The sequence below is a fragment of the Sciurus vulgaris genome (genome assembly GCF_902686455.1).
Source record: "Sciurus vulgaris genome assembly, chromosome: 14".
Taxonomy (NCBI): domain Eukaryota; kingdom Metazoa; phylum Chordata; class Mammalia; order Rodentia; family Sciuridae; genus Sciurus; species Sciurus vulgaris.
In genome coordinates this window covers 68,918,043-68,942,204 of record NC_136475.1, presented here as the reverse complement: position 1 = coordinate 68,942,204, position 24,162 = coordinate 68,918,043, and the positions used below count along the sequence as shown (strand labels likewise).

Sequence of the window (24,162 nt, the reverse complement as noted above, 5' to 3'; positions counted from 1 at the left end):
AGTATTGTGTTCATCTATAACTAAAAAAATTTGGAAAGTCATCAGTAATACCTTGTAAGATTTTTAAAAAGTCTTATTCATTCTAAAACATTTTTATGCCATGCACCTTAATGGGTGAGGAAAATAAATCGACAATATCTAAACCCACAAAAATATATAAAATGGACTTAATATTTTTTTAAATGCACATAGGAAATTACATATTCTGTTGGCAAAAGAGGTTCTGAATCTTCTATTAACTCTTATGCCTCTCCAACCTGTCATAGAACAAAACAAACTAAAATATAAACACCAATAACTAAAAGCCCATTAAAACTCAAGTTTCCCATGACTACCACAGGGCATTCAAATATAAAAAATACTGAAGAAAGACAATGTGCCAAATTATAACTAATACTATTAGCCACTTAACTATCACCAAGATGCTATTGTTGTGTCTAATAAAACTAAACGTAAACTAAACCTTAGTTCCCTATATTTTCAAAGAACAATGGGTAAAAGAACCGTTGTTTTAGATTAAATCAGTATTTAATTTCCCTGTGTGGTTTACTACCTGGTCTTCAATTGATTTGTGATCAGTTTCTTGAAGCCAGGAACCAAGAAGAACGCTATCATCATAATGACAAAGGGATCGGAGAAGGGAGGTAGTTGTGTTGGCTGAGTTGTCAGTCAAAGTGAATTCTGCTACCAGTTCTCTAAGAAGTGCATTAAAAGATCCTAAAAAACAGAACTTAGGATCAGATTAAAAATAATAATTTTATGAAAATTATAATCATTGCCCACAAAAAGTAGCAACATGTTCACCAGAAATGAAATAAGTTTCCATTCCCTTTTCTAAAAATCTGCATTGATTTCTTTTTTTAAGAGATGGGGTCTCACCATGTTTCCCAAGCTGGCTCTGAATTCCTGGATTCAAGTGATCCTTTTGTCTCAGTCTCCAAAGAAAGTGGGACTACAGGTATACCACTGTGCCCAGTCTAAAATTTATATTAAATATTTGAATTCCAGTCTTAATATACAATAATGGTACTCTCTTTTTTTATTATTGTACTATGCTTTCAGTCCAAACTAAAGTGACCAAAAAATTCACAGAGAGCTTAGATCCTTTATTTTAAATATAGTAAATGTGACATGATTATTATTTATTATTCATTGTCCAGTAAGGGCAAACACTGAACCATAACATGAAAATTCTTGGGCATAGTTGTATGGGAAAGAAATTATTTATTTTAATATTAACATTTTATATAATATTTGATTTCTCCAACGAACATAACTACTCTCAGATCTCTAAATTATTGACTGTATTTATATGTATATATATACATATATATATATATATGTGTGTGTATATATATATATATGAAGCAGTGTAGGAGGGTAATTAAAAGTATAGACATTTAAGATAAACCATCTAGGTTTGAATCCAAGCTCCACCACTTTTAAGCTCTAAGACTTGGGCAAGTTACTTCAGCTCTCTCTATCTGAGATCCTTCACTTACAAAATATGTGTAATTGCCTCATGAGCTGGGTTAGGGTCATAGGACTAATACATGTAAAGGTTTAGAACAAGACCTACAATACAGTAAGAACTCAACAATGTGAGCTACTCTGCATGAAGAAAAGTAAAATGGTGCTTCTCTGCATAGTGAGCCACTGGGAGAAGCCTGGTCAGAACTCTTTAATACTGTAAGGATCTGCAAAGGCACACTGAAGAATTTCTATCAGATACTGCAAATTTTATTTACCTTCATAAGTTTTTGGAGGTAACAAAGCCAAGATATCATAAAGTCTTAAACGGACCATTGCAGCACTAGCTTTCAGATGAGCTCCGTGGGCTTTAATGACAGAAGGTATGCTATAATATTGAAAGCAGAGTTGGAATCAGCTTACTAGAATAAGTATTACAAACTTTTAGCAGTGCATCTTTAGTAATGTATAAATGTACTGTTAAAGTACATTGATAAATATCACACTTTCTTTTTAGTTTATTTTGTGATATTTACTCTAAGAAACAAAATACAACTATATTTTAATACACACCATTAATATAATTTTAAAAGTCACTTCACGAAATAGTTTGTTTCCTATGTAACTCTAGAAAAAAGTACAAAATATGAAGGAGAAACATAAATGAATAAATTTATTTATAAATATATAAACAGATTATTAACTTGTTATAAGTGCTTACTTACTGTGACATCATAGTCATGGCACATTCAATAGGGGTCATTAATTTTCTAATCACATCTTCAGTTAGTAGTTCAGGACAATGTGCAACAAAACTCCTCATAGCTAGGTAAGTTTTAAAAGGACAAATTTAGAATAGCTTTTGTGAGCCATTAAACTTAAAATTATACAAAGGTACCTACAATTCTCAATTATTATAAGGTTCTCAAACTATATCAAATCAGAAGAAAAACCAGAAAGAACTACAGATAAAAATCATTAGAAAGGGATAGAAGAAGTATGGACAATGGAAATGGAGAGAAAACGTGTTGGGGAGACTCCTGTGAGTGGAAATTCAGAAGACTATAACCCCACAGGAATTCAGATGACCAAAAAGAAAGCAGTTCTACACCACAGAGTTCACACTAGAGAAAGGCCTTTATGGGTATGGCAAATGTGTGAATTCCTTTAGTCAAAGTGCCTTTCTTAACCAACACTGGAGAATTCACACTGGAGCAAAGCCTTATGCATATGGCCAGTGGGGGAAATCCTTTAACCAAAAAGCCACATTTGTTAAACACCAGAGAGTTCACACTGGAGAAAGGCCTTGTAGATGTGGTGAATGTGAGAAATGCTTTAGTCAAACTCCACCCTTACTCAACACCAGAGAATTCACACTGAAACAATACCCTGTGATTGTAACCAGTGTGGAAAATCCTTTAGCCAAAAGTCTGGCCTCATTCAACACCAGGGAGTTTACACTGGAGAAAGGCTTGTGAGTGTGATACACGTGGAAATTCCTTTAATCAATGCTCTAGCCTCATTCATCTCCAAAAATGTTATAACATGTAAAGGCATCATGAAAGCAACAAATATGGAGAAGTCTTCAGTCCAAGGTTTAACAGCTCCTGAAAGTTTTGAGAAAGGCTTTAGACCTATAGGGAATGTCCTCTTTTTCGGAGGCACTGTGAAGGAACCATCTGCCTAAAGTTAACTTTAGGCATACTTCCTAACATCCAGTGGGTTGAGAGTCCCCATGTATTCAGGCACGTGTGAGGCTTACAGGAGCTGCCATGCACACTCTCCACTGACTGAGGTTCTTGACAGAGTTAAATCACTGCCACTTTCTCTGGTAGAAGGCATCTCCTCTACCACCTTGCACAATGTTCATCAGTTACTGGAGCATGTTAGTTAGGGAAGGCAAATGCTTATTCCCTGGAGGAAGTCTTGAACAACCTGGGCCTTCAAGGAGAATTCTTTCCTTTTTCTGACTGATTAAAGCATACATATAACCTAGTTTTTTTTGTTTGTTTGTTTCTTTTTTTACCAGGAAAACCTAGTCTGCAGTCTGCTGGAGGTTTCTAGGAATAACTGACAAGAAATTTCTTCATAGAAAAGTTGTTTCATCAGTCTCACATGACAATTGGGTTAATTTTGCCAGTCCTCTGTTCACCAATTGATAACTGCCTACCTCACACTGATATCTTGATTGTGTGCTAATAAATGCCTTACTGTTAAAGCTATCTTTAAATTGTGGGGTTTAGTTTACTATGTGGGGAGGCTGGAAAACACTTTGTGCTATTTGTCTAAAAGGATAGACAACTTTCATGAGTCAACTTTGTGTGCTTCTTCAGGAAAAGTAAAATGATAGTTCTCATTTGAAAAAAAAAAAAAAAAAAAGCAAGCAAACAGGTTTAAGACAGAACCAGAAGTGGAAAAAATGGTCCAGTGAGAAGGAATATCTTCACTGGCCCTTATAACAGACCTAAAACTAAAACACCTTGCCCTGTCATGGTTATATATCTCTTTCTCTTCTAGTTTGGGGAAAGAAGCATTTTTTACCCTGAGATAAACCAAAAAAGAACAGGGACACCCAGTGAAACTCTAGTTCCCAAATGAAACAAAATCTGTAAACTACTAACTCCCAGACAAAAACAACTGTTTCATCATTTTTGTAATGTTGATGTTTAAAAAAACCCATCAACATTTGCAGATTTGACAACACTGGGAAAAAAATGTGCGTTTCCATAATGAAAAGACTAATTTTAAACTTAGTAACCCTGGTAATGCTGTTTCTTGTTGGATTTTTTATTTATTTATTGTTTTTTTGGGCGCTGGGGATTGAACCCAGGGCCTTAGTGCTTACAAGGGAAGCACTCTACCAACTGAGCTATCTCCCCAGCCCCTGGATTTTTTAATGGGAAACTTTTTTGACAGATGAAGCCTACAACTACTGGGTATAAAGAGGCTTAGGTCCTAGCTCCCATCTTACCACCAACTGTAACCACTTTCCTCAGAGTCTCAGGTTCAGTTTTATTACAAAAGAGCAAAATGTTAACTACTATTATTTATAAAAAAATTTCTTTCTAAATCTAATGGTTGCTTTTTTGTTTGTTTTGTAGTGCAGAGGATTTAATCCAGGGCCTCTCATGCATGCTAATAAGCACACATCCTACCACTGAGTTACACCTCCACCCGCTCCTTCTAAAATCTAAAAGTCTACACATTTATCATTAGACAGTAAAATAAAAAAATGAAAGTGATTTCATATTTCCATTCACAAATAATATTCTGAAAGTGAAATCCTTTCAGTTCTTACCACATAAAGCTCCAGCACGACCTTCCAAAGTTACCTGCCAGGTAAAAGAATCACCTCGGGCCTTCTCAGCCTCCAGTTCCTTTAAAGAACGAGGGAAAACATTTCTCCATAATAACAACATCTTGGGCAGATGGTAACGAACAACAGATGGTCCTGACCAAGAAAATGGAGAATACAAAACCATAAATACATGACATACAATACAAACAAATGTCAAAGAAACTTTAACAATATCTCTATCATTTCATTCTATTTTAAAATTTCTGACATTAACATTAGTTTCGAATTTTTCATCTAGTAAGTAAAATAAATATTTATTAAAGCATAACAAAATTTATTTTCCTTATTTCTTTTTTTTCTTTTTTTTTTTTTTTTTTGGTTCTGGGGATTGAACCCAGGGATGCTTAACATCTGAGCCAGATCCCCAGTCCATTTTATTTTATTTTCTTAAATTTTGAAAGAGTGTGTCACTACATTGCTCAGGGCCTTGCTAAGTTGCTGAGTCTGGCCTTGAACTTATGAGCCTCCTGCCTTAGCCCCTTGAACTGCTGGGATTACAGGTATAAGCCGTTGCACATGGCTTAAAATTCATTTAAAAGTATCGATATTTTTTGTATCTAAATATAAAATAAATATATAAAAATAAAAAATTCTCAACTATATTCAGAATGGTAGATTATTATCAATAATAAAATGATCCTGGGATATATTCCATGAGGTTGCTTTTATAAATACATATGTGTACATAAAACATATGCACCCACTCCCACAAACAAATACATATTCCTTCATTTGAGAACTCAGTTTCATGAAGGAGCAATATATTCAGAACTAAGAACACATATTTACATTGCTAAGGAGTTCATTCAACATACCACTAACGTACTTAACATAAACGTCTAGAAAAGAGTTACTACTTTGTAATAAACAGTTTTTATAGTAACAGCTAAACATGTGAACTGAAAAGTGGACATAACTTATCATAATAATAAATGTATTTCTCTTCTATGCAAAATGCTAAACTTTGCCTACTCTAAGACTTATCATATTACTTAGAACAGCAAAGCACCCCAAAAGCAGCATTAACAATATGGTTTAAATGTGACTTTATCAGTCCATTAAAATCATGACTTCACTTAGGAAATAGAATTTTCCCCCACACTCTCATCTCTTTTGATTAACAGTAAATTCATAACATAGACAATGGCTATTCTAATAGTAAAGACAAAACTTCATTAAAAATTTTTAATTAATTGCACTTGAGAAATTATTAAAGCAATATGAACTACCAAATAAAATATCTTTATCATTTTACAACCTCAAAGTCTGGAATGTGGAGCTTAATACTTTTATATTAAATTTTCTTTAAAGTTCACTGACAGTTATAGAGTAAGACAAAATCCTACTCAAATACAATTGTACCTAAAGTCATAAGTGCTCCAAGTAAAAGCCAGCCAGCTTGGGTGCGCTGTAAGGACAACCTGCTATTTTGGGCAGCAGTTCGTAACAGATCTTCAGCAATACTAACTACCATCTACAAGAGAAATTTGGAATCAGATTACAGAAATTTAGAATTAGATTATTAGTTAAAGAAATCAAACAAGAAAATAGATAACCAGTATACTTAATTTAAAAAGCAATTATCCTTGCATGCTGTTGCAGTTAACTAATGTTTTCAAAGAGGCAATATCAATACCTACTTAGCCCTGACTACACTGATGACTGATGTGACTCAGACCATGGGGACGAGTAAGTTCTTGAGCCAGACTGCCTAGGTTCATATCCCAACTCTGCCATTTACTACCTTTATGATCTGAAACATCTGAACTTCCTAGACTTAGTTCCCTCATTAGTAAAATAAGAATGATAGTAGTGTCTACCTCACTCGTGATTAAATATGTTAATACAGTATTTAGGACTATTCCAGCCCATGTAACCACTTAATAAGTGCTGTTATTAGTGGTCCTTTAAGCTAAGCTAATCTTATGGAACTAAGTCTAGACAGAGAAGACACAGGAAGAATGCAAAATAGAAAGCAGTGAATGATTAAATGACAAAATAGGAGCTCGATGTAGTAAAGACTAACATAGACTCAGTGGCTTTGAAGAGATTTCATGGAGATGGAACTTGAATTGGGTCTCTAAATCAACAGATTGGTACGGGTGAGTAATAAATTCTAATGTAAGAAAGGCCTGGAGGTTGAAAAGGGACTAAGGGAAAGCTCTAAGACTATTCTGAATAGAGCACTGAGAAACCAGAATGAACAGGTAGGTCACAGGTAAACCCGAGGCATTTGTCTACCAGACAGAGGAGATTATATTCTATTCCCTGAGTACCAGGTTTCCAATAAGGGTCTCTGATAATATGTGAAATATGAAAATGGTACAAAAAAGATGAGAGAAAAGGACTTCATGAAAGATAAACAATGAGAGAGCAAACATGACAAAGGAAATGGAAGCCAAGATTCCTTTGGAAATAGTCACAAAACTCAGAATGTGGAAGAATGAATGGATTTGGGCCTAATGTCCTAGAAAGAAGAATTTAAAAATCTAGCCACAGTATACTTAAGTATTATTGAAATGACAATAGTGTATTCTCCTGTCATCTTTGAATACAGCAATATGGAGTTTTAATTCTAAAAAGTGAACAAAGCTGAGTTTGAGATAAATACTATAAAGTTATTTTACCTCTAAAATAAATTATAACATGATACTATACCCAGACAAAACCTATTATCTGCACATCACAATGAAAAATTCCATTTTAATTTGGGTCCATTAACACTATATTCTACATTACCATAATAAAACTATTGTAATTTGATCACCCAGCTCAACATTAAGCACAGCAGTGTTCCACTGTTCTCCTGAGAGCATTCACAAACCTTTGATCTGTGTCATACCTTTCCTTTGGCATGAGGAATGCCCAAAGGACACTGATGGACTCCACCTAACAAAGCAGCCATTGCAAAACTGTATCCACTAACAGCTTCTGGAGAAGTTTTCAAGTTGTTGAGCCGTTCTGCACACCGGTCAAGAAATGGTGTCAACTGGAAAGGTAAGGCCACAGCCACACAGCGCAAGCACCATGCGGCAGCAAGTCGAGCAGCCATACTTGGATGAAGAAGCACCGAAGTCACAATCTCCAAGAGCCCTAACAGAGAAATCCTCAAAAGATTACTCTTGACTGAAGTAACTGATTTCAGAAACCCAGGAGTATGCATAACACAATAATTAAAACAATAATCACCATGATTTAACACACTAGTTTCACAACTATGCCAAAAAGCACATGCAGTGCTCATGACAGTAGCACGCTTTAAAGGAACATATTCTCCAAAGAACATAACACAATTACATCCAATAAAATATAAAAGTTGATTAAAAGGAAATTCTTCAACAAATTTTAGTCAATTATTAGGAACAATTACCATGACTATTTTTGATCTGTCTCCCAAAACTTTATTTCACCATTTAATTCAATATTCCCTATTATAGTGAAGATTAGTTTAAATAAAACCCAATCATCTAAACTGATAATTCTAGTAAGTACCTAGTCAAGAGTTAAATATACAATCATACATATGACTTTGAAAAACAGTAAAAAAAAAATACTTCAGCAAGTGACAGAACGTCATACCTATCGATGCCTCCTGAATAAGAGGAGAGGCGGTGGCATTCAGGCTCTGCACCAGGCTCCCAAGCTCCTGCAGGGCACAGACCATCACATGCTGGCTTGCTGCAATGTCTGCTGCACCTGACTTGTTTTCACTACTAGTGTCATTCACTACTGCTTCTGGAACACAAAATCATGTATTTGATGTGGCTGAACTGAATTTTGATGTATTATTGGTCTACACACTATGTTTTAGTTATACCACTTAATACCTGAGTATTAAAGTCTATGCGATTTTTGCTTTGTGGAAAAACTGTATAATGAAGTACTGAAATAACCTAAAATACACATTTATATCTAGTCTTGCTTTAGTCTTCTAACTGGATTATGGACTCCATAAAGACAGAATTTTATTTCACTTATTGTTTAAACTCTGAATTAGTGCCCTGCAAATCTTAGATGTTCAATAATTACTTGTTAAACTGAAAAAAATTATAAAATGGCTACTTTTTTAAAAAAGTTTTCTTTACAGGGGTCCAACAGAAAAGAAGGAATAACATCTAATGTCCTATAAGGATAGTAGTATAACTATGGTTGACAATAATTAATTGTATGCTTCAAAATAGCTACAAAGAGGATGGTGAATGTTCCCAAAACAAATGTATGATCAGTGTTTGGGGTGATGAATATGCCAATTACCCTGATCTGATCATTGTACATTCTATACCAGTATTAAATTGCATACTGAACTGGGCATGGTGACACACTCCTGTAATCCCAGCTAAGCTTAGCCTAGGCAACTTTGTAAGACCTTACCTAAAATAAAATTTTAAGGATAAAATTAAAAAGGGGCTGGGAATGTACCTCTGAGGTAGAGCACTTTTCTAGCATGTGTGAAGCCCTCAGTTCAATTGCCAGGACCTCAAAAAATAGTGTCACAATGCACTCCATAAATATGTATCAATATTAAGTTTCAATTAAAATATATTTTAAAAGAGAAACAAATGGATTTCTTATAATTATGAATTACTGAGATTGTACAATATATCCTATAGGGAAATAATAGCCAACTATAATTGCTGCTAAGTCTTTATATGAAGCCTATTAGAGGAGAAAAAACACAACAAAAATATGTATTCATAAAACAACAGGCTCCAGGCAGAAAAATCACAATAGATTATTCCTTGAAAACAGAAACCAATGTGCTGCTGCATTCCAAGAAAGTTATAAAATTCATGTAGGTACTAGAAACACAACAGAAAAGCTAATCTTACAAACACGTATACCAATCTTCATTTCACTATAATCATGTTGTTTTAATATTAAATAAGACTATTCAATAAAAATGATTATGAAAACACAGTTCTGACAGATATAAACTTAACCAGATCTATTAGTATACATTCAGAATAATGATAAAGAAGTAAGTGACTAAGAGCATCAATGCCACACACTATACCAATTCTTACCTACTGCTTTCATTTGTTTTCCAATAGCCTGGCAGATCTCTTTGGCAGCTGCTATCTGGGCTTTTTCACCTAGCAAACTGCCCACAGTAGCTCTCAAGATAAAGGAAACACATCGCCTTGAGTACACAGCTTCCACATGTGTTTGTGTTGCCCGTGGATGAGAAACGAGATCAAGCACATGGGACAAGAATGTAGCAAAGCTACGCTCCAGCCACTGTCCACCCAAAGTAGTTACAAAAACTACATATGCCTATAAACACATAAGATGATGTCAGATAAAAATCACAGATAAAGTCAACTACAGAAATAACAGATGGCAGCATTCAAAATGAATTATATTTGAAATTAAAATACAGAAAATTTACATTTCACATCTTTTTAGGATTTCTAGCATAGGAATTACTGCCAAAAATCCTTTGATTAACACACTTAAGATAATAACTTCATGAAGAACATAAAGAGAGAGTGATGAAGGAAGGAAAGCTAAAATCACTCCAGAATCAGGATGGTAACAGGGTTTAGCAATAAGAAAATCTTAATGTGTTAAATAATCACTGACTTATAGCTATAGTACACTTGCTTTCTCTGTAAAATAAAAATAGTTCACTTCCATTTTATACTTGTTTCAGGAATAAGATACAGTTGTGATTTGACTAAGATCAGGAAGACCAATTTAATCTACTTGGTGTTAATTATTATTAGATCATTAGCCATAACATCTTTGGTGCTATTATTTTGAAACTACAACTTCAAGTCAGATTTAATTTTATAATTACATTGATGAATAATCATTGACAGTAAATCTAATCAAAAAATAAACCAATATTTTTAGCTACAGCATCACCAGAAAACATTAAAATCTAAATGCCTCAAACTACCTATGATACCTACCTCAAGCTAAGAATATCTAAATATAATTTCAAATAAAATTGTATTATTTTATATCTGTTTATAGCCAAGTAAAATTTGGGAAGAAATTTCCAATATTTATATAAACACAGTAGACACAGACTTATTTACACATCATTAAGTATCTACATGTCCATACAAGCATGCAATTTGGAATGTGAATGTAATTCATTAATCTTGTAAAAAAAAATTTTGAAAGAAACCAGACAATATTAAAAATCTCAGTGTGTATGCTTTACTTAGCAACAGTCTTCCAAGAAATTTCACAAGTGATTCAATTCTTTTATAAACATATATTACAAACCTGTGTAACTCCAACTCTTACTTCCCGATTAACAGATCCTCCAACTTTTAACATTTCTCCACCACTCTTTAAAAAACCTGACCCTCCACGGAGAAATCCAGTGGCCATGAGTTCTAAGACTTCATCAAATGTTGCTCGTTTCACGTTTTGACGCATTACTTTTAGGAAGAAAAGTAAATTCATATGCAAATATATTCATGGAGCAGATTTTTATTTTGCTATTATTTAAATCATATTTCTAATATTCTAACTTTAAAATCTGAGTAATTATTTTTAAGAATACTTTGTTATTATGAGGATAGGGTCATTTAGTTTTCTTATAATCTTAATATGTACAATGTACTCATAAGCTTCAATTTACTCTTGAAGCAAAAAAATGCTAAGAAAAATGGAAGGAGCTAGAATATAAAACAATTCAATAAATCTATGTAGAGGAGGCAAATAATGATGATAAACTTATATGTGTAACACAACCAGGACAAAGTATGTCCACAGCAGCTACTGCTAACCAATCATAGTTGTTATTCCCAGATAGAGTAGACATAAAGAGACTTTCCTATACAGCATCGAAGGATTAAAATACCAGTGGGAATGCAACTGACTTTCCATCCCTGGAATAAAGCTTCACATTTAAAAGGTAACAAACACAATCATCACAAAAATTCCATAGAGGAGGTATAAAGTATGTAGGTTAAGTATGTAGGATTTGGAATTTGACTACCTGGGTTTGAACTTCAGTTCTGACACTTACCAATAGAACATTTTTTAGAACACAAGTGATATCAGTCTCAATTTCTTCACTTATAAAATTACAATAAAATTACAGTACTTTTAATTCCTAGGGCTTTTGTGAGGATTAAATAAAGCAATTCTTTAATATGCTTAATTCTGTGCCTGCCACAAAGTTAGCACTTAAAATGTAATACCATCATCATCATCTAATGAAATAATTGTCATTGAAGAAACCAAAGCTTAAATATAAAGGCTGGGACCTAAACCCCTAACATCTGATTCTCTTTCCACTGTACCACAAGGTAGGGATGGAACAAGAGCACAGCTGGGGTCACTCAAGTGTCTACTCACAACCCTCTCTGGGACGTCTCTATAAAACCATGAGGCAAAGCAGACGCTGTTTGCAAAATTAAAGCTGCCTGATTCTACTAACAAAAATGGTTAAGAAAAACTGAAGATTAATACTGAAGTATAAGGGAAGATCTATCAAAGATTGAAAGTTGAGAAATCAGCACAAAAAGTGTCAGAGTCCAATTCCATAAACATTTTACAAAACCATTTAGTAAATCTTACTTGCTTATACATTCAGCACAATTGCTAGTTATAGTCTTGTATGTTATAATCACAAAAAAGTGTCTTGACTATGTCAAGAAAAATGCCTTTTGGGTTCTTTTCACTTTATGAAATTTAAAATCTTTAAAGTGACCAGCCTATTTATTAACCAATTTAGAAGGAGGCATTCCATAAATCTTCAAATATCTGTTATGGTCTAAATCAGACATTAGCAAACAATACCTGTTGCCTGCTTTGGCATCAATGCTGTAGCCATGACTGTTCCTAAGAGTTTAGACACTGTCACTCGTACCCCATAATTTGAGTTTTCCAAAGCCTTAAAGCAAAGAGTGGCTATATTTTCCAGTTCAGCAGTCCACATAAAGACAGCTTCATTCTGTAGTTCTAGTAGACACTAGAATTAAAAACAAAAATTAAATTACATCCTAGAACTACTGGTTGCAGAGATGGAGAACCAGATACATATATTTCTTTTGGAAAAAAAAACTGCATAAATTGTACCTAGGGCAGTGAAGGACAGTTATTCTTACAGGAGTGAATTCGACACAAAGCAAGCAGAAAAAAAATAATGTAGAAAGGAAATCAAAGAACTAGAAAATTGAAAAAATAATTGAAATGAGACAAAAGCTGCTTCTTGGAGAAAACCAATAAATTTGGTAAATCTCTAGTAAGACTGATCAGAAAAAAAAAAACATAAATGCAAACAAATTTGACAACTTAGATGAAAGAGACAACTCACTCAAGAAGAAAAAAATAACCTGAAGAGCCCAATGTCTATATTAAAATTGATTTTATAGTTCAAAATCTTCCCCCAAAGAAAACTTTAGCTCCAGATCACTGCAGTGAATTCAATTGAAAGTTTAAGTACAAAAATAATACCAATTCTATATAAACTCTTCAGAAAATTAAAGAGAACTTTCTTCCTCATCCTGTGACAAGATAAAGATACTACCAGAGAAGAAAACCGTGCACCAATGTCCCTCAAAGAAACAAAAATGTTAAACTGTTTTCAACTCTAAAACAAAAATACACAAAAAGGATAATACATCATGACCAAATACAGTTGTCATAAGAATGCAAGATTGATTAAAATTCTAAAACCAATCAGCGTAATTCACCATATTACAAACTAAAACAGAAAAAAAAAATCATATTATCTCTATAGATGCCAAAAAAAGTATCTGAGGAAATACAAGCAAAACTGGGGATATCTTCATTGTGTTATATCAATGTCAATATTCTGCTTGTTACACTGTACTATTATACTTTTGTAAGATATTACCATTTGGACTCTAGTAAAGGTTTAAAAGATCTATTGTTTCTTACAATTGCAAATGAATCTACAATTACCTTAAAGTAAAACTTTAATTAAAGAAGAGCAACAACACAAGAAAACAAATTCAAAACTAAAGACATTTGATAAATAAAATCATAGAAAAGGAAAAAAGGCATTTGATTCACTCCCAATTAATTAAGACTCTTGGCAAGCTAGGAATCGAAGGTTACTTCCTCAACCTGATAAAGGGTATATATGAAAAAAGACAGTTAATGTCATATTTAATGGTGAAGGACTAAATGCTTTTCCTTTAAGATCTGGAATATGACAAGGATGTTTGCTTTCATGTTTTCCATTTAATGATGGATCTGATCAGTACAATAAGATAAGAAAAAGAAAAAAGCATATATACTGAAAAAGAAGTAAAGCAGTACTTATAGACAACATGATGGTCTACCTAGGATAATAGGACATAGAAAACTAATAAAACTATTACATCTGTTCAGTAAGGTTAGTAGGTACAAAATTAATATACAGTTGGGTGCAGTGGCACATGCTTCCAATCATGCTATTTTCGTAGACATTAATAAGCTAATTCTAAAGTTCATATGAAAATGCAAAGTATCAAAAATAGGCAAAACAATTTTAAAAAGAACAAAGGGTTAACACTACCTAATTTTAAGACTTATTATGAAGGTAATGTAATTTAGAAAATTGTTGCTGGCATCAAGATAGGCAACTAGATTAAAACTAATCCAAAAATAGACCAACATACATATGGTTGGGCATACAACTGATTTTCAACAAAGATGCAAAAATTTAGTGAAGTAACACAGGCTTTGCAATATGGTATGGTAACAAGTAGATATCTACATGGAGAAAAAAATAACTTTGATTCATTCCTTGCACCATATACAAAAGTTAACATAAAATGGAGCATATATTTAAGTGTAACACTATCAAACTTCTAGAAGGAAACATAGGAGAAATCTTGGGTTAGGAAAATTTTTCTTAAGTACACAGACATGGAAAGCACAACTCATATAAGAAAAATTCATAAACTGAACTTGGACAAAATTCCAAAATTTTTATTCTTAAAAAGGCACTATTTAAGCCAAGTATGGTGGTGCACACCTGTAATCCAAGGTTGAGAGACTGAGGCAGGAGGATCACAAGTTCAAGGTCAGAGTGGGCAATTTAGTAAGATCTTGTCTTGAAATAAAAAATAAAAGGGTGGGCTAAGGATGTAGCTCAATAGTAAAGCACCCCCCTAGTTTCAATCCCTAGTTAAAAAAACAAACAAACACTATTTAAGAATGAAAAGATAGCCCACTGACTGGAAGAAAATAATTGCAAATCATATATCTGGTAAGAAATATATAAAGAATCTATAAACCACTTTCAAAACTCAGTAATAAGAAAACAAACTAAATAAAACAATAGGCAAGAGATTTTAATAGCCCTTTCTTTAAAGAAGATATGCATGGCAAACACCCCAAAACATGCTTATCATTAGTCACTAAGGAAATACAAATTAAAGCCACCTATATGTATCTATTAGTATGAATAAAATTAAAGAATCCACATAATAAATGATGAGGAGGTAAAGGAAGTAGCATTCTCTTACACAAATGGAGTATAAATGGTAGAAATGCAAATGGCACAAGTATTTTGTAAAATAATCAGGCAGTTTCTTAAAAAGTTAAACTAAATCTAACATAAGATCCAGTCATACCCAAGTGCAATGAAAGCATAAATCCATGTAAAAACTTGTACACAGATGCTCACAGGAAGCAACCCAGATGTTCATAATAGGTGAAGGAACAAATGAATGTGGTATACCCACACAATAAAATACTACTCAATAAAAAGGTATGAACTATTAATGACACCCACCTAAATCTCAAAATAAATATACTGTGTGAAGGAAGCCAGAATACATGTACATATAAAAAAGTATATACCACAGGATTTCTTTCATATATAATTCTAGAAAATGAAACTAATCCAGAAGAACAAAAACATGCTATCAAAATTTAAAAGATTTTTTAAAGTCATGAATTATTTAAGAACAAGAAAGATAAGGATGAGCATTATAAACTGGTGGAGTACTAACCTTGGCCACTGCACATCGAACAGCCATTGATCTGTCTGTTAAGAGGGATCTGGCATTCTTGTAAATATCACGATGAGAGGAAGCTGCTGCACCACCCAATCCATTCAGAACTTTTTGTAGACTCATTAAGATTTCACTTCTCCCTTGAGACTACATGTGAACATAAGGCAAAGCTTTTAAACTACAGAATAAAATAAATTCCACATTTAACACACCAAGATACAGTAGTTCTCTGGGCGTAATGATCTTACCTCTAAATTGTAACAGTAAGTAATGAAAACTTAAAAAAAATTAAGTATTCTAGAAAGTACCTGAAATAAGAACAATTATTAACTTCAACTAAACAATATCTTTGAGAACTTGTTATAAGCAAATGTATTCCAACGTTTCTATGATATATTAAAGTACAGTATAACAAGAACATGAAGATAGATACCATATCTCAAAGGTTCTAACTTTCAGAATACACAAGATTCAGCAAAAAATAGTTAAGAAATAATAGAAACCATCCAAAAGACAATGAATAAAATATTCAACACATTTTTAAAAACCTGTCCCAGAAATATTGCAAATCCTTATCTTCTTGTGACTAACTCAAACGCTTTCTATACTCTCGCAATGCTTACTCTTGTGTACGTATCATGGTATATCAAAATACTGCTAACACAGAGATCTCTTCCACTAAACTATAAGATTTTTCAGGTCAGGGAACATGTTTTATTCACTTTTGTATGCTAAACGCCTCACAAACATGTCCTCAATTCACATTTAATAAATAAATAGACAAAAAGTTCCCAGAAGAGATATTCGAGAAGCCCTTAGTTTTCCTGGACAAAGGAATTAGACTTAGAGAGTCTTGGGTTTAATCTAGTTTTAGTTAACCTGAAGTTGACAAGAAGTTCATGGAAGTAACATCAAGTGACCTAACAAAACAGAAATATTTTTACTTGATATTAGCTGTCATGGGTTAAACTGTGCACCCCACAAAAATAAGTTCAAGTCTGCTACAAGTGAATAAGACTATTTGTAAACTGGATCTTAGGAGATGAAATCAAATAACGATGAGGTCACACTGGCTTAGAGTGGACCCTAATCCACTGATTGGTAACCTTGTAAAAAGAGAAGAATTTATTTACAACAAAAGGAGGTAGAGATTGGAGAGATGTTTCTACTAAGGAAGGTCAGAGATTTCTGGCTACCAGGAAAAGCTAAACAGTAAAGGACAGATTCTTCCCTAGAGCCTTCAGAGAAAGCATAGCCCTGCTGACACTTGATTTCAGATTTCTACACTCCAGAACTGTGAGGTGACAAATTTCTGTTATTTTTAGCCATCCAGTCTGTTGTATTATGGCAGTCACAGAAAATTAAGATATTAGGTACAAATTAAAATAAAATACCAAATAAAAACAGGACTAAATAAAAAATAATAGGCAAATCTACTCTTTGTCAAGGTACAGCATTTTTTCCTTCCCTCTGAACTTCAAGGTAACATACATTAAAAGAAAGGGCAAGTAATAATTTGAAATTAATTTTCTTGCTAAGCAATACAAGTACCACAGAAACAGAAAAAAGCAAACATTTTAACTGACATTTAACTCTCATCACAAGCAAAACATTCAAATAACATTCATGGTGAAACTTACCTCTGCACTTTTCAGAGATTTCAGAAGATTATTTACTGTTTCTGGAAATGCACTGCCTAACATTCTTCCCATTTTTTCATAAAATGCTCCAACACAAGCCACTGCAGCCCTGTAGGAATATTTTCACTGGTCATTTTTTTAGGTTAATATAATTCAACTTAACTAGAATCACAAAATTATGTGCATTTGCTAAGTGGTGGAAAATTAAATCATCAAACTAATAACACAGTTTTAAACTTCAAAATAAATTAGAAAGCACTAAAACACTCTCATCTCCTCCAAAAACTTTTGAGAACTCTGTGTTCCAAACACCACAAAATTTAGTAAGAGTGTATAAATACTGTTGAAAACAGATCTAAAAATCAGCTTCCAGGTTGGTTCACCATAATCTCTTCATGTCCTCCAACCCCTTGAATGTTTGTGTTCTAGAGTTGTATCCATATCCATCTTCTCTTCTCAAACAAAAATTCTCTTTCTAGGTAGCTTTATCTATATTGAAGGGTTCACCCTACTTCAAAATCTCTATTCCTTGCTCACCAAAACTATATTCTCAACTTGGATCTCTAACATCAGACCAGGATTTCAAGTATAGTAAGCTTACTATATAAACTGTCACTTGGATATCACCACCTGTGATATAAAACTGGCATGCCCAAAATTGAACTCATTATTTTCCCCTTCCTCCTTTATCTTTTTTTCCAAATAGAAGTTTCCTTTACCTAGAAAATAGGTTGGTAAATTATAACCAGTAGCCAAATTTGTCCCACCATCCAGACTGCCACCTATTTTTGTAAATAAAATTTTACTGAAAGACAAATGTATATTCATACATTTACATACTATGACAGAGGCGAGCAGTTGCTGCAGAGATATTCAGTGCACATGCTGAAAATAATTACTATCTGGTCCTTTCCAGAAAATGTGCTGACCACCAGTCTATCACATCCACCTTTCTTCCTCCCATCTTATCCCCTTACTTCATTTCCACGTATCCTTCTTCAAGGTTCAATCTTCTTTTGGCTAATGTTTCCTTGAGAAGCTTCCTTGACAGTGCTCTCCCCTACACTGTTACTACTCTTATTTGGGTGTCATTTTCCCTCCCATGGTTGGCTATGTGGAAGGAGAGCTCCTTCCCCAGATCTACTGAGCACTTTCATTGTCAGCAACAGGACTCAGGTTCCATCCACTGGGAGTCTGTATGGTCAGTCATCCCTTACTATGTTACCCTGAAAGAACACATAGAAGTTGGAGAGTCCCTGTCAAGGAAGTACTTACAATTTTGTTGGTAAGTAGGCTGCAGTGTCGTCTTTATTTCTGATAATGTCATTACATTTATCAAGTGTTTGAAAAACTGTAAAAGTATCCCCAATGCTATAAAGGGCTGCAAGATTTTTAGCTAATAATTTTCTTGTAGGTGGTCCAGGTGAACTACTTATTAATCCAGTTAACTGTTCAACAAGTTTTTTCTGTTTTTCCTTTACGTCAGTCTGTTATAAAAAAAAAAAAAAAAAGAAAAAGAATGTCATTTTTTCTTATACCTTTTATTACCTTTTAATTAAGATTTAAAAATACTTAACATTTAAAAAACTCTAATACTTAAAATCTGTATTAAACAGAAATCATAAATGAGAGCTTTTAAGAGAGGGAAAAGTTTAGTAAGAAATGATCCATTCTTTCTAGTATTGTCTTCTTCATTTCCCTTCAATGCCAAAAAGTTAGCCTCCAATAAAAGAGACAGCTCTAATCCAAAAAGTTTCCAGGACAGTTTACTAAGAAATAAACCAATAAAGGATTAAAAGTACTAGATAAATGGACAATTGATGTCTTAGAATCCAAATAGTTAAACAGCTCAGTAAAGGAAACCAAAAGAAACTCTGAAGACACCTAGGCAACAGAACATGAAACCCAGATCTATTCATAATCAATACTTAGAATCAATTCATTTATTAGAAAACACTTAACTGTGCACTTACTGCATGCCATGCACTATCCTAGACACTGGGGTACAACAGGGGACAAGACAGACAAAGTTCTTGCCCTTGTGAAGTTCGTACTCTACTGGGAAGGGACGGAGTTTATCAAATAAACAAATAGTACAAGTGCTGTTTATATATATAAATATATATCTACATATATATGTAGATATATATATATATATATATATATATATATATGTTAAAAAAGAACTCTCTGAAACATGAAGGAGTGAGCTACACGAGTATCTGGGGAAGAACATTCCAGGCAGAGGGAACAAAAAGTGCAAAGGCTTTGAAGGTGGAGCATGCTTAGTATACCTGAGGACAGCAAGAAGGCCAGTGTAGCTAGAGTGGAGTGAGAGAGAAAAAGTAGGAGGAAATGAAGTCAGCAGGGATCAGATTGTGTAGTATGATGTTCATCACTGTAAGAACTTTGTATTTTATTCCGAGTGAAGGTTTTAAGCAGGAGGGTCATAACCTAAATGTTGTAACAGGCTCACTCTGACTGCTAAGCTGAGAATAAAACAGTATATGAATGGTGAACAATTAGGAAGCTGCTACAATAATCAGATGAGAGATATTGAAGAGGTAGATGTTGAGAAATAAGTGAATTCTGGGTATATTTGTGGAAAAAAACATAAGATTTGCCAATGAATATGATGTGAAGTTTGAGAAAAGAGAAAATATAAAGAATAACTCTAAAGTATTTGGCCTAAGCACACAGAGGATGAAATGGTCATTTCCTGATATGCAGAACACTGGGTAAAGGGAAAAATTGGGAAGGTAAATAAAGAATTTGGCTCAGATATGTTAAATTTGAAGTGCTTTTTAAGATATGAATGAAGTACAGTAGACAGTTGGATATGTAAGAGTCTTTATAGAAATAGCAATTTTAAGATTAGGTGATATCACTGAAGAAGATAGGAGAAAAAAAGAATGCCAAAGACTGAAGAATAGCCAGCAAAATAGAATGAGAAGCTAGTGAAGTACAAGGGAATTAAAAGAAAATTGATGTCTTGGAATGTCACTACTAGGAAGAATTGCTAAAAGGATGCTAAGTAATAAAAGGTATTTTTAAATTTGAGTGAAGGGTATACAGATATTCCTATTATACATTTTGTAATTTAGATATGCTTTATATACTCTTGAATTTGTCAGTGTCACAACAAAATAAATATGTTTTACATATTTCAGGGTAAAGTATCAAAAGATTGATCAAATAAAGCAGAATACAGACCACTATTTTGGACAATTTGAGATCCATGGAGGCTGGAAGAGAGGAGAAAATAAATGCACCTCTGCATGAAGTTTAAGAGAAAAACAGAAATTTCTAGTTGAAGATTGCAAGTAAATCCATGCATAAACTGCCTCTCCACAAACTCCATTAAACCCATACTAATAGGCAACCAAAAAAAAAAAAAGAAAGAAAAACCCCACACGAATCCAAGAGCAAAGAAAACAGGAAAAGAACACAAAATTTGGAAGCCTAGTCTTCCCAATGGGAAAGTTGAGAAGAAATTTACACAATTTACACACAGCACATAAAGCCCTAGGTGCTTCTGAAGCAGGAGTCAAGAGGCATCTGGAAATGGAGGGAATGGTTAAGTCTGTTTAAGAAGTTCTTAGCTTTTATCTCTCTTCCCCATACTAGAATAAGACTAGAGGCTTATTCTCTGGAAAAAGTAAGGTATTTATCTCTGGACTAAGGGAGTTATAGGCACAACTAAGGGCTGAGATAACTGTACCAAAAATAGAGAAATTAAGTGAAAGTTTAGACACTAGATGCTGAAGTCTTTAGTCTTCTCCCCCAGTTCCTAGAGTCTAGATAACTATCCGTAAACTCCCAGTCATTTGAGTAAGTCTCTTCTGAGGAATGAATAGCCTAGAGAAACTTGGGATACTAAGGACAGGAAATGGACTTAGTATGTTAACTGGACACTGAAATCCAGTTAACAAAATTCACCCTTCCCAGAAGACTTTTCACAACTCATTCTAAAATTTAAGCAGACAGTGGAAGATCATCACCATCTGATAAAAGTACCTAATTTAAACAAAGAAAAGAAAACACAGACAATAAACGAACCAAAGAGACAATGTAGTAGGAAGAGAAAAACAGAAAGAAAAAATGAAAGTCTATTTTGCTTTTCCTCAGAAAAGCAAAAGTACTGGGATTGCTGATAGCACTGAAACCACTAGCAGTTGCTAATGATGACTTTAAAGTAACACTAATCACATAGCCATGTTTTTCTCCAGTCACACTGAACTGACTATATAGAGAAATGAAGCAAGCAATGAGTGGAAGGTCAGACTAGAAATTCCTATTTAGTGTTACATTCTTGAGTTTCCTAAGTGACTCCACAACCTTTACAAAACATAATGTGCTTTATTAGCCCCTACGTGTTAATCCAGTTTGAAAAAAGCAATATCATACCTTGTTAGCAGCAACCAAGACTTTATCAAGAAATCGCAACCACTCAAAGATAAAAACTGGTCTCTTTGCTTCAGTGATTTGAGCCAAAGCTTCTTCGTTTAGCAATAAACTGTGGGCTAACTCCATTACTGAAGTTTTTAATTCACACCTTAAATTAACAGATTAAAAATACATGTAAGGATTTTTAATGTTAAAAGTCAAGCTTAATGAATGCAATCACTAGAAAAGTATGGCTTTATTTCATATTTAATTTGGGGAAAAACATAACTTTTTTGACAGCACAACCGGAGAATCAACTTTGAAAGGACAAAGGTTGGAACAAAATTTTAAAAACAGTGCTTGGTGAGGAAGAATAAAAAATGGGGTGAAAGGAAAATTAAACACTGCAAAAAAGGCATTACTCCAGAAGAAATGTGCCTAGCAAACGGTAAGTCATTAGCCCACTCTATAAATAAGAAAACGAAATAACCAGTATCAAGCACCGTGGCGAGCCTTACTACCCCATCCTTTTTTTTCCTCGTCCACAGCTCGCTGAATAGCACCTTCACCCCTTCCCACTGCACCTGTCCCAGCAAAAAGACCCCAAACTGCATGCTTCCCAAGCTTCCTACGAGAGCCCGGTCGGTGCGGCGAGGTCCCCGAGGCCCGAGCGTCCGTGGCAACACCGGGGATCCGGGAATGCAGCCGGCAGAGGCCTCGCGCGCTCGGGGTCTGGGTTCACCCGGCTGCTTGGAGGAACGGAGTGCAGCGCTGGGCCTGGGGAAATGCAAGACGATGTGGTAGGCCTCCTCGAGCTGTCAACCCCAGGTCGCAGGGTTCCTCAAGCTGTCAACCTCTGGAGGCGGTGGCTCGGAAGTGAGCCCGGGCCAGAAGAGAAAACGTTCATTACGAACGCGAATTTCCTCTCCATTCCTCTGAAAACGTCTGGGGGCACAGGGGTTTGTGTGCGTGTCAACGTGCATGCTTTAGCGGCGATGGGTACGGCCTCACCTCCTAGTCTGGCAGGGGCCAGATCAGCTGAGCTCCTGAGGCAGAAGCAGCCGCCAAGGGACCCGGATGCCCCGCCTCCCGCTCTCCTGCCGGCAGGAAGCGGGGGGAGGGCGCGTGCGCGAGACACTGGTCCTGCGCACTCGCCACTTCCTCCTAGCCCCGCCTACTGCAAGTTTCCAGTTCAGTCGGCCCTAGGAAACAGGTGGAGGCGGAGTCCCGCACGTCCTGCAGAAGCTGGTGGGCGCATGCGCAGCGCGCGCTGTCCGGAGCTGGGGCCGGGCGGAGAACTACCAGGTAAGGGTCTGGGGAGGCCGAAGGGAATGATAGAGCCGGCGCTGGCTAGCTGTGACTACCATCCCGCCGTCAGCTACGTTCCCACCGGCAGGTGGTCGCCGCTGTGGCACGCTTCAGCCCGGAGGAGCGCAGGAGGGAAGGGACCAAGCGTTCCTGAGGGGTGTGTGTGGCAACGAGGCGTTTCTTGTCCTCCCTACTTAGTTCACTTGGATGTACAGTGGAATCCTCAGTTTGTATGAATACCAGTCTTGCTGTCAGCTCTCTGGAAAAAAATTTAAAAACTGGAAACAAACCTGCGCTTACAGCCTTCCTACTCAAAAAAAAAAAAAAAAAAAAGTTAACTCCATTCTTCCAGGTATTGAGGCCAAAACTGTAGCATAAATCTTAACATCGTTCTTTCACACACCGCCAGCAATCGGTCAACAAATCCTGTACGCTCCACATTCAGATATGCCCAGGATTCGACCCCTTCCACTGCTGTCACTCCAAGTGGTGATCCAAGCACCATCATCTCTGGATCAGGATTATGGCCTTGTGAAATGTATGCTTATGTTTGATGGAAGTGAGTAATGTTAAAATATTTTGTTCTGATAAAAAGAAGACTTTTGAAAGAATCCGTAACCTCTATTCAGCCCTGCCTTGCACTTGATAGCCAAATGGGTCCCTTAAAAATAATCTGATTCTTGGCTGGGGGTGTCGCTCAGTGATAGAGCGTTTGCCTAACTTGGGTTCAATCCCCAGCTCTTCCTCTTCCATCATAATCATCATCATCATCTAATCCTGTCTTCAGTAGTAAAATCACTCAGACCTGAATTCTTTGTGGTTATGAACAGGTCATTTAGCCGTATGGAGCTTTAATTTCTCCTGCTGGAAAGTGGGAACTTTATTCCTACTTTATTGGGTTGCGCATAAACTGGATAAATACTGACAACTATATGTAAAAATACACATGAGGAATCTGAGCCTTAGATACAGGCTGAATTATCAAAGATGCTGTATATAATCATATGCATGTTTAACTTAAATTTTTAAAAATACAGTGCTACAGGATGTACATGTAGATGTA

General features: G+C 35.1%; 1 protein-coding gene across 1 annotated transcript in view; it reads right to left on the bottom strand.

Annotated features, from left to right (window-relative positions):
* Positions 1 to 22,931, bottom strand: part of HEATR5B (HEAT repeat containing 5B) — an 88,996-nt gene extending 66,065 nt beyond the window's left edge. The window contains exons 1-15 of the mRNA XM_079109587.1: positions 22,803 to 22,931; positions 21,813 to 21,960; positions 18,681 to 18,892; positions 17,406 to 17,514; positions 15,763 to 15,912; positions 12,593 to 12,764; positions 11,066 to 11,223; positions 9,853 to 10,102; positions 8,408 to 8,563; positions 7,671 to 7,921; positions 6,191 to 6,302; positions 4,769 to 4,921; positions 2,196 to 2,295; positions 1,749 to 1,858; positions 554 to 717 (exon numbers count right to left, since the gene is read on the bottom strand). Of these exons, the coding sequence (XP_078965713.1) occupies positions 554 to 717; positions 1,749 to 1,858; positions 2,196 to 2,295; positions 4,769 to 4,921; positions 6,191 to 6,302; positions 7,671 to 7,921; positions 8,408 to 8,563; positions 9,853 to 10,102; positions 11,066 to 11,223; positions 12,593 to 12,764; positions 15,763 to 15,912; positions 17,406 to 17,514; positions 18,681 to 18,892; positions 21,813 to 21,938 (2,223 nt within the window). The 5' untranslated portion in view covers positions 21,939 to 21,960; positions 22,803 to 22,931. The remainder of the gene's footprint in view (positions 1 to 553; positions 718 to 1,748; positions 1,859 to 2,195; positions 2,296 to 4,768; positions 4,922 to 6,190; positions 6,303 to 7,670; positions 7,922 to 8,407; positions 8,564 to 9,852; positions 10,103 to 11,065; positions 11,224 to 12,592; positions 12,765 to 15,762; positions 15,913 to 17,405; positions 17,515 to 18,680; positions 18,893 to 21,812; positions 21,961 to 22,802) is intronic.
* Positions 22,932 to 24,162: the final 1,231 nt, after the last annotated feature.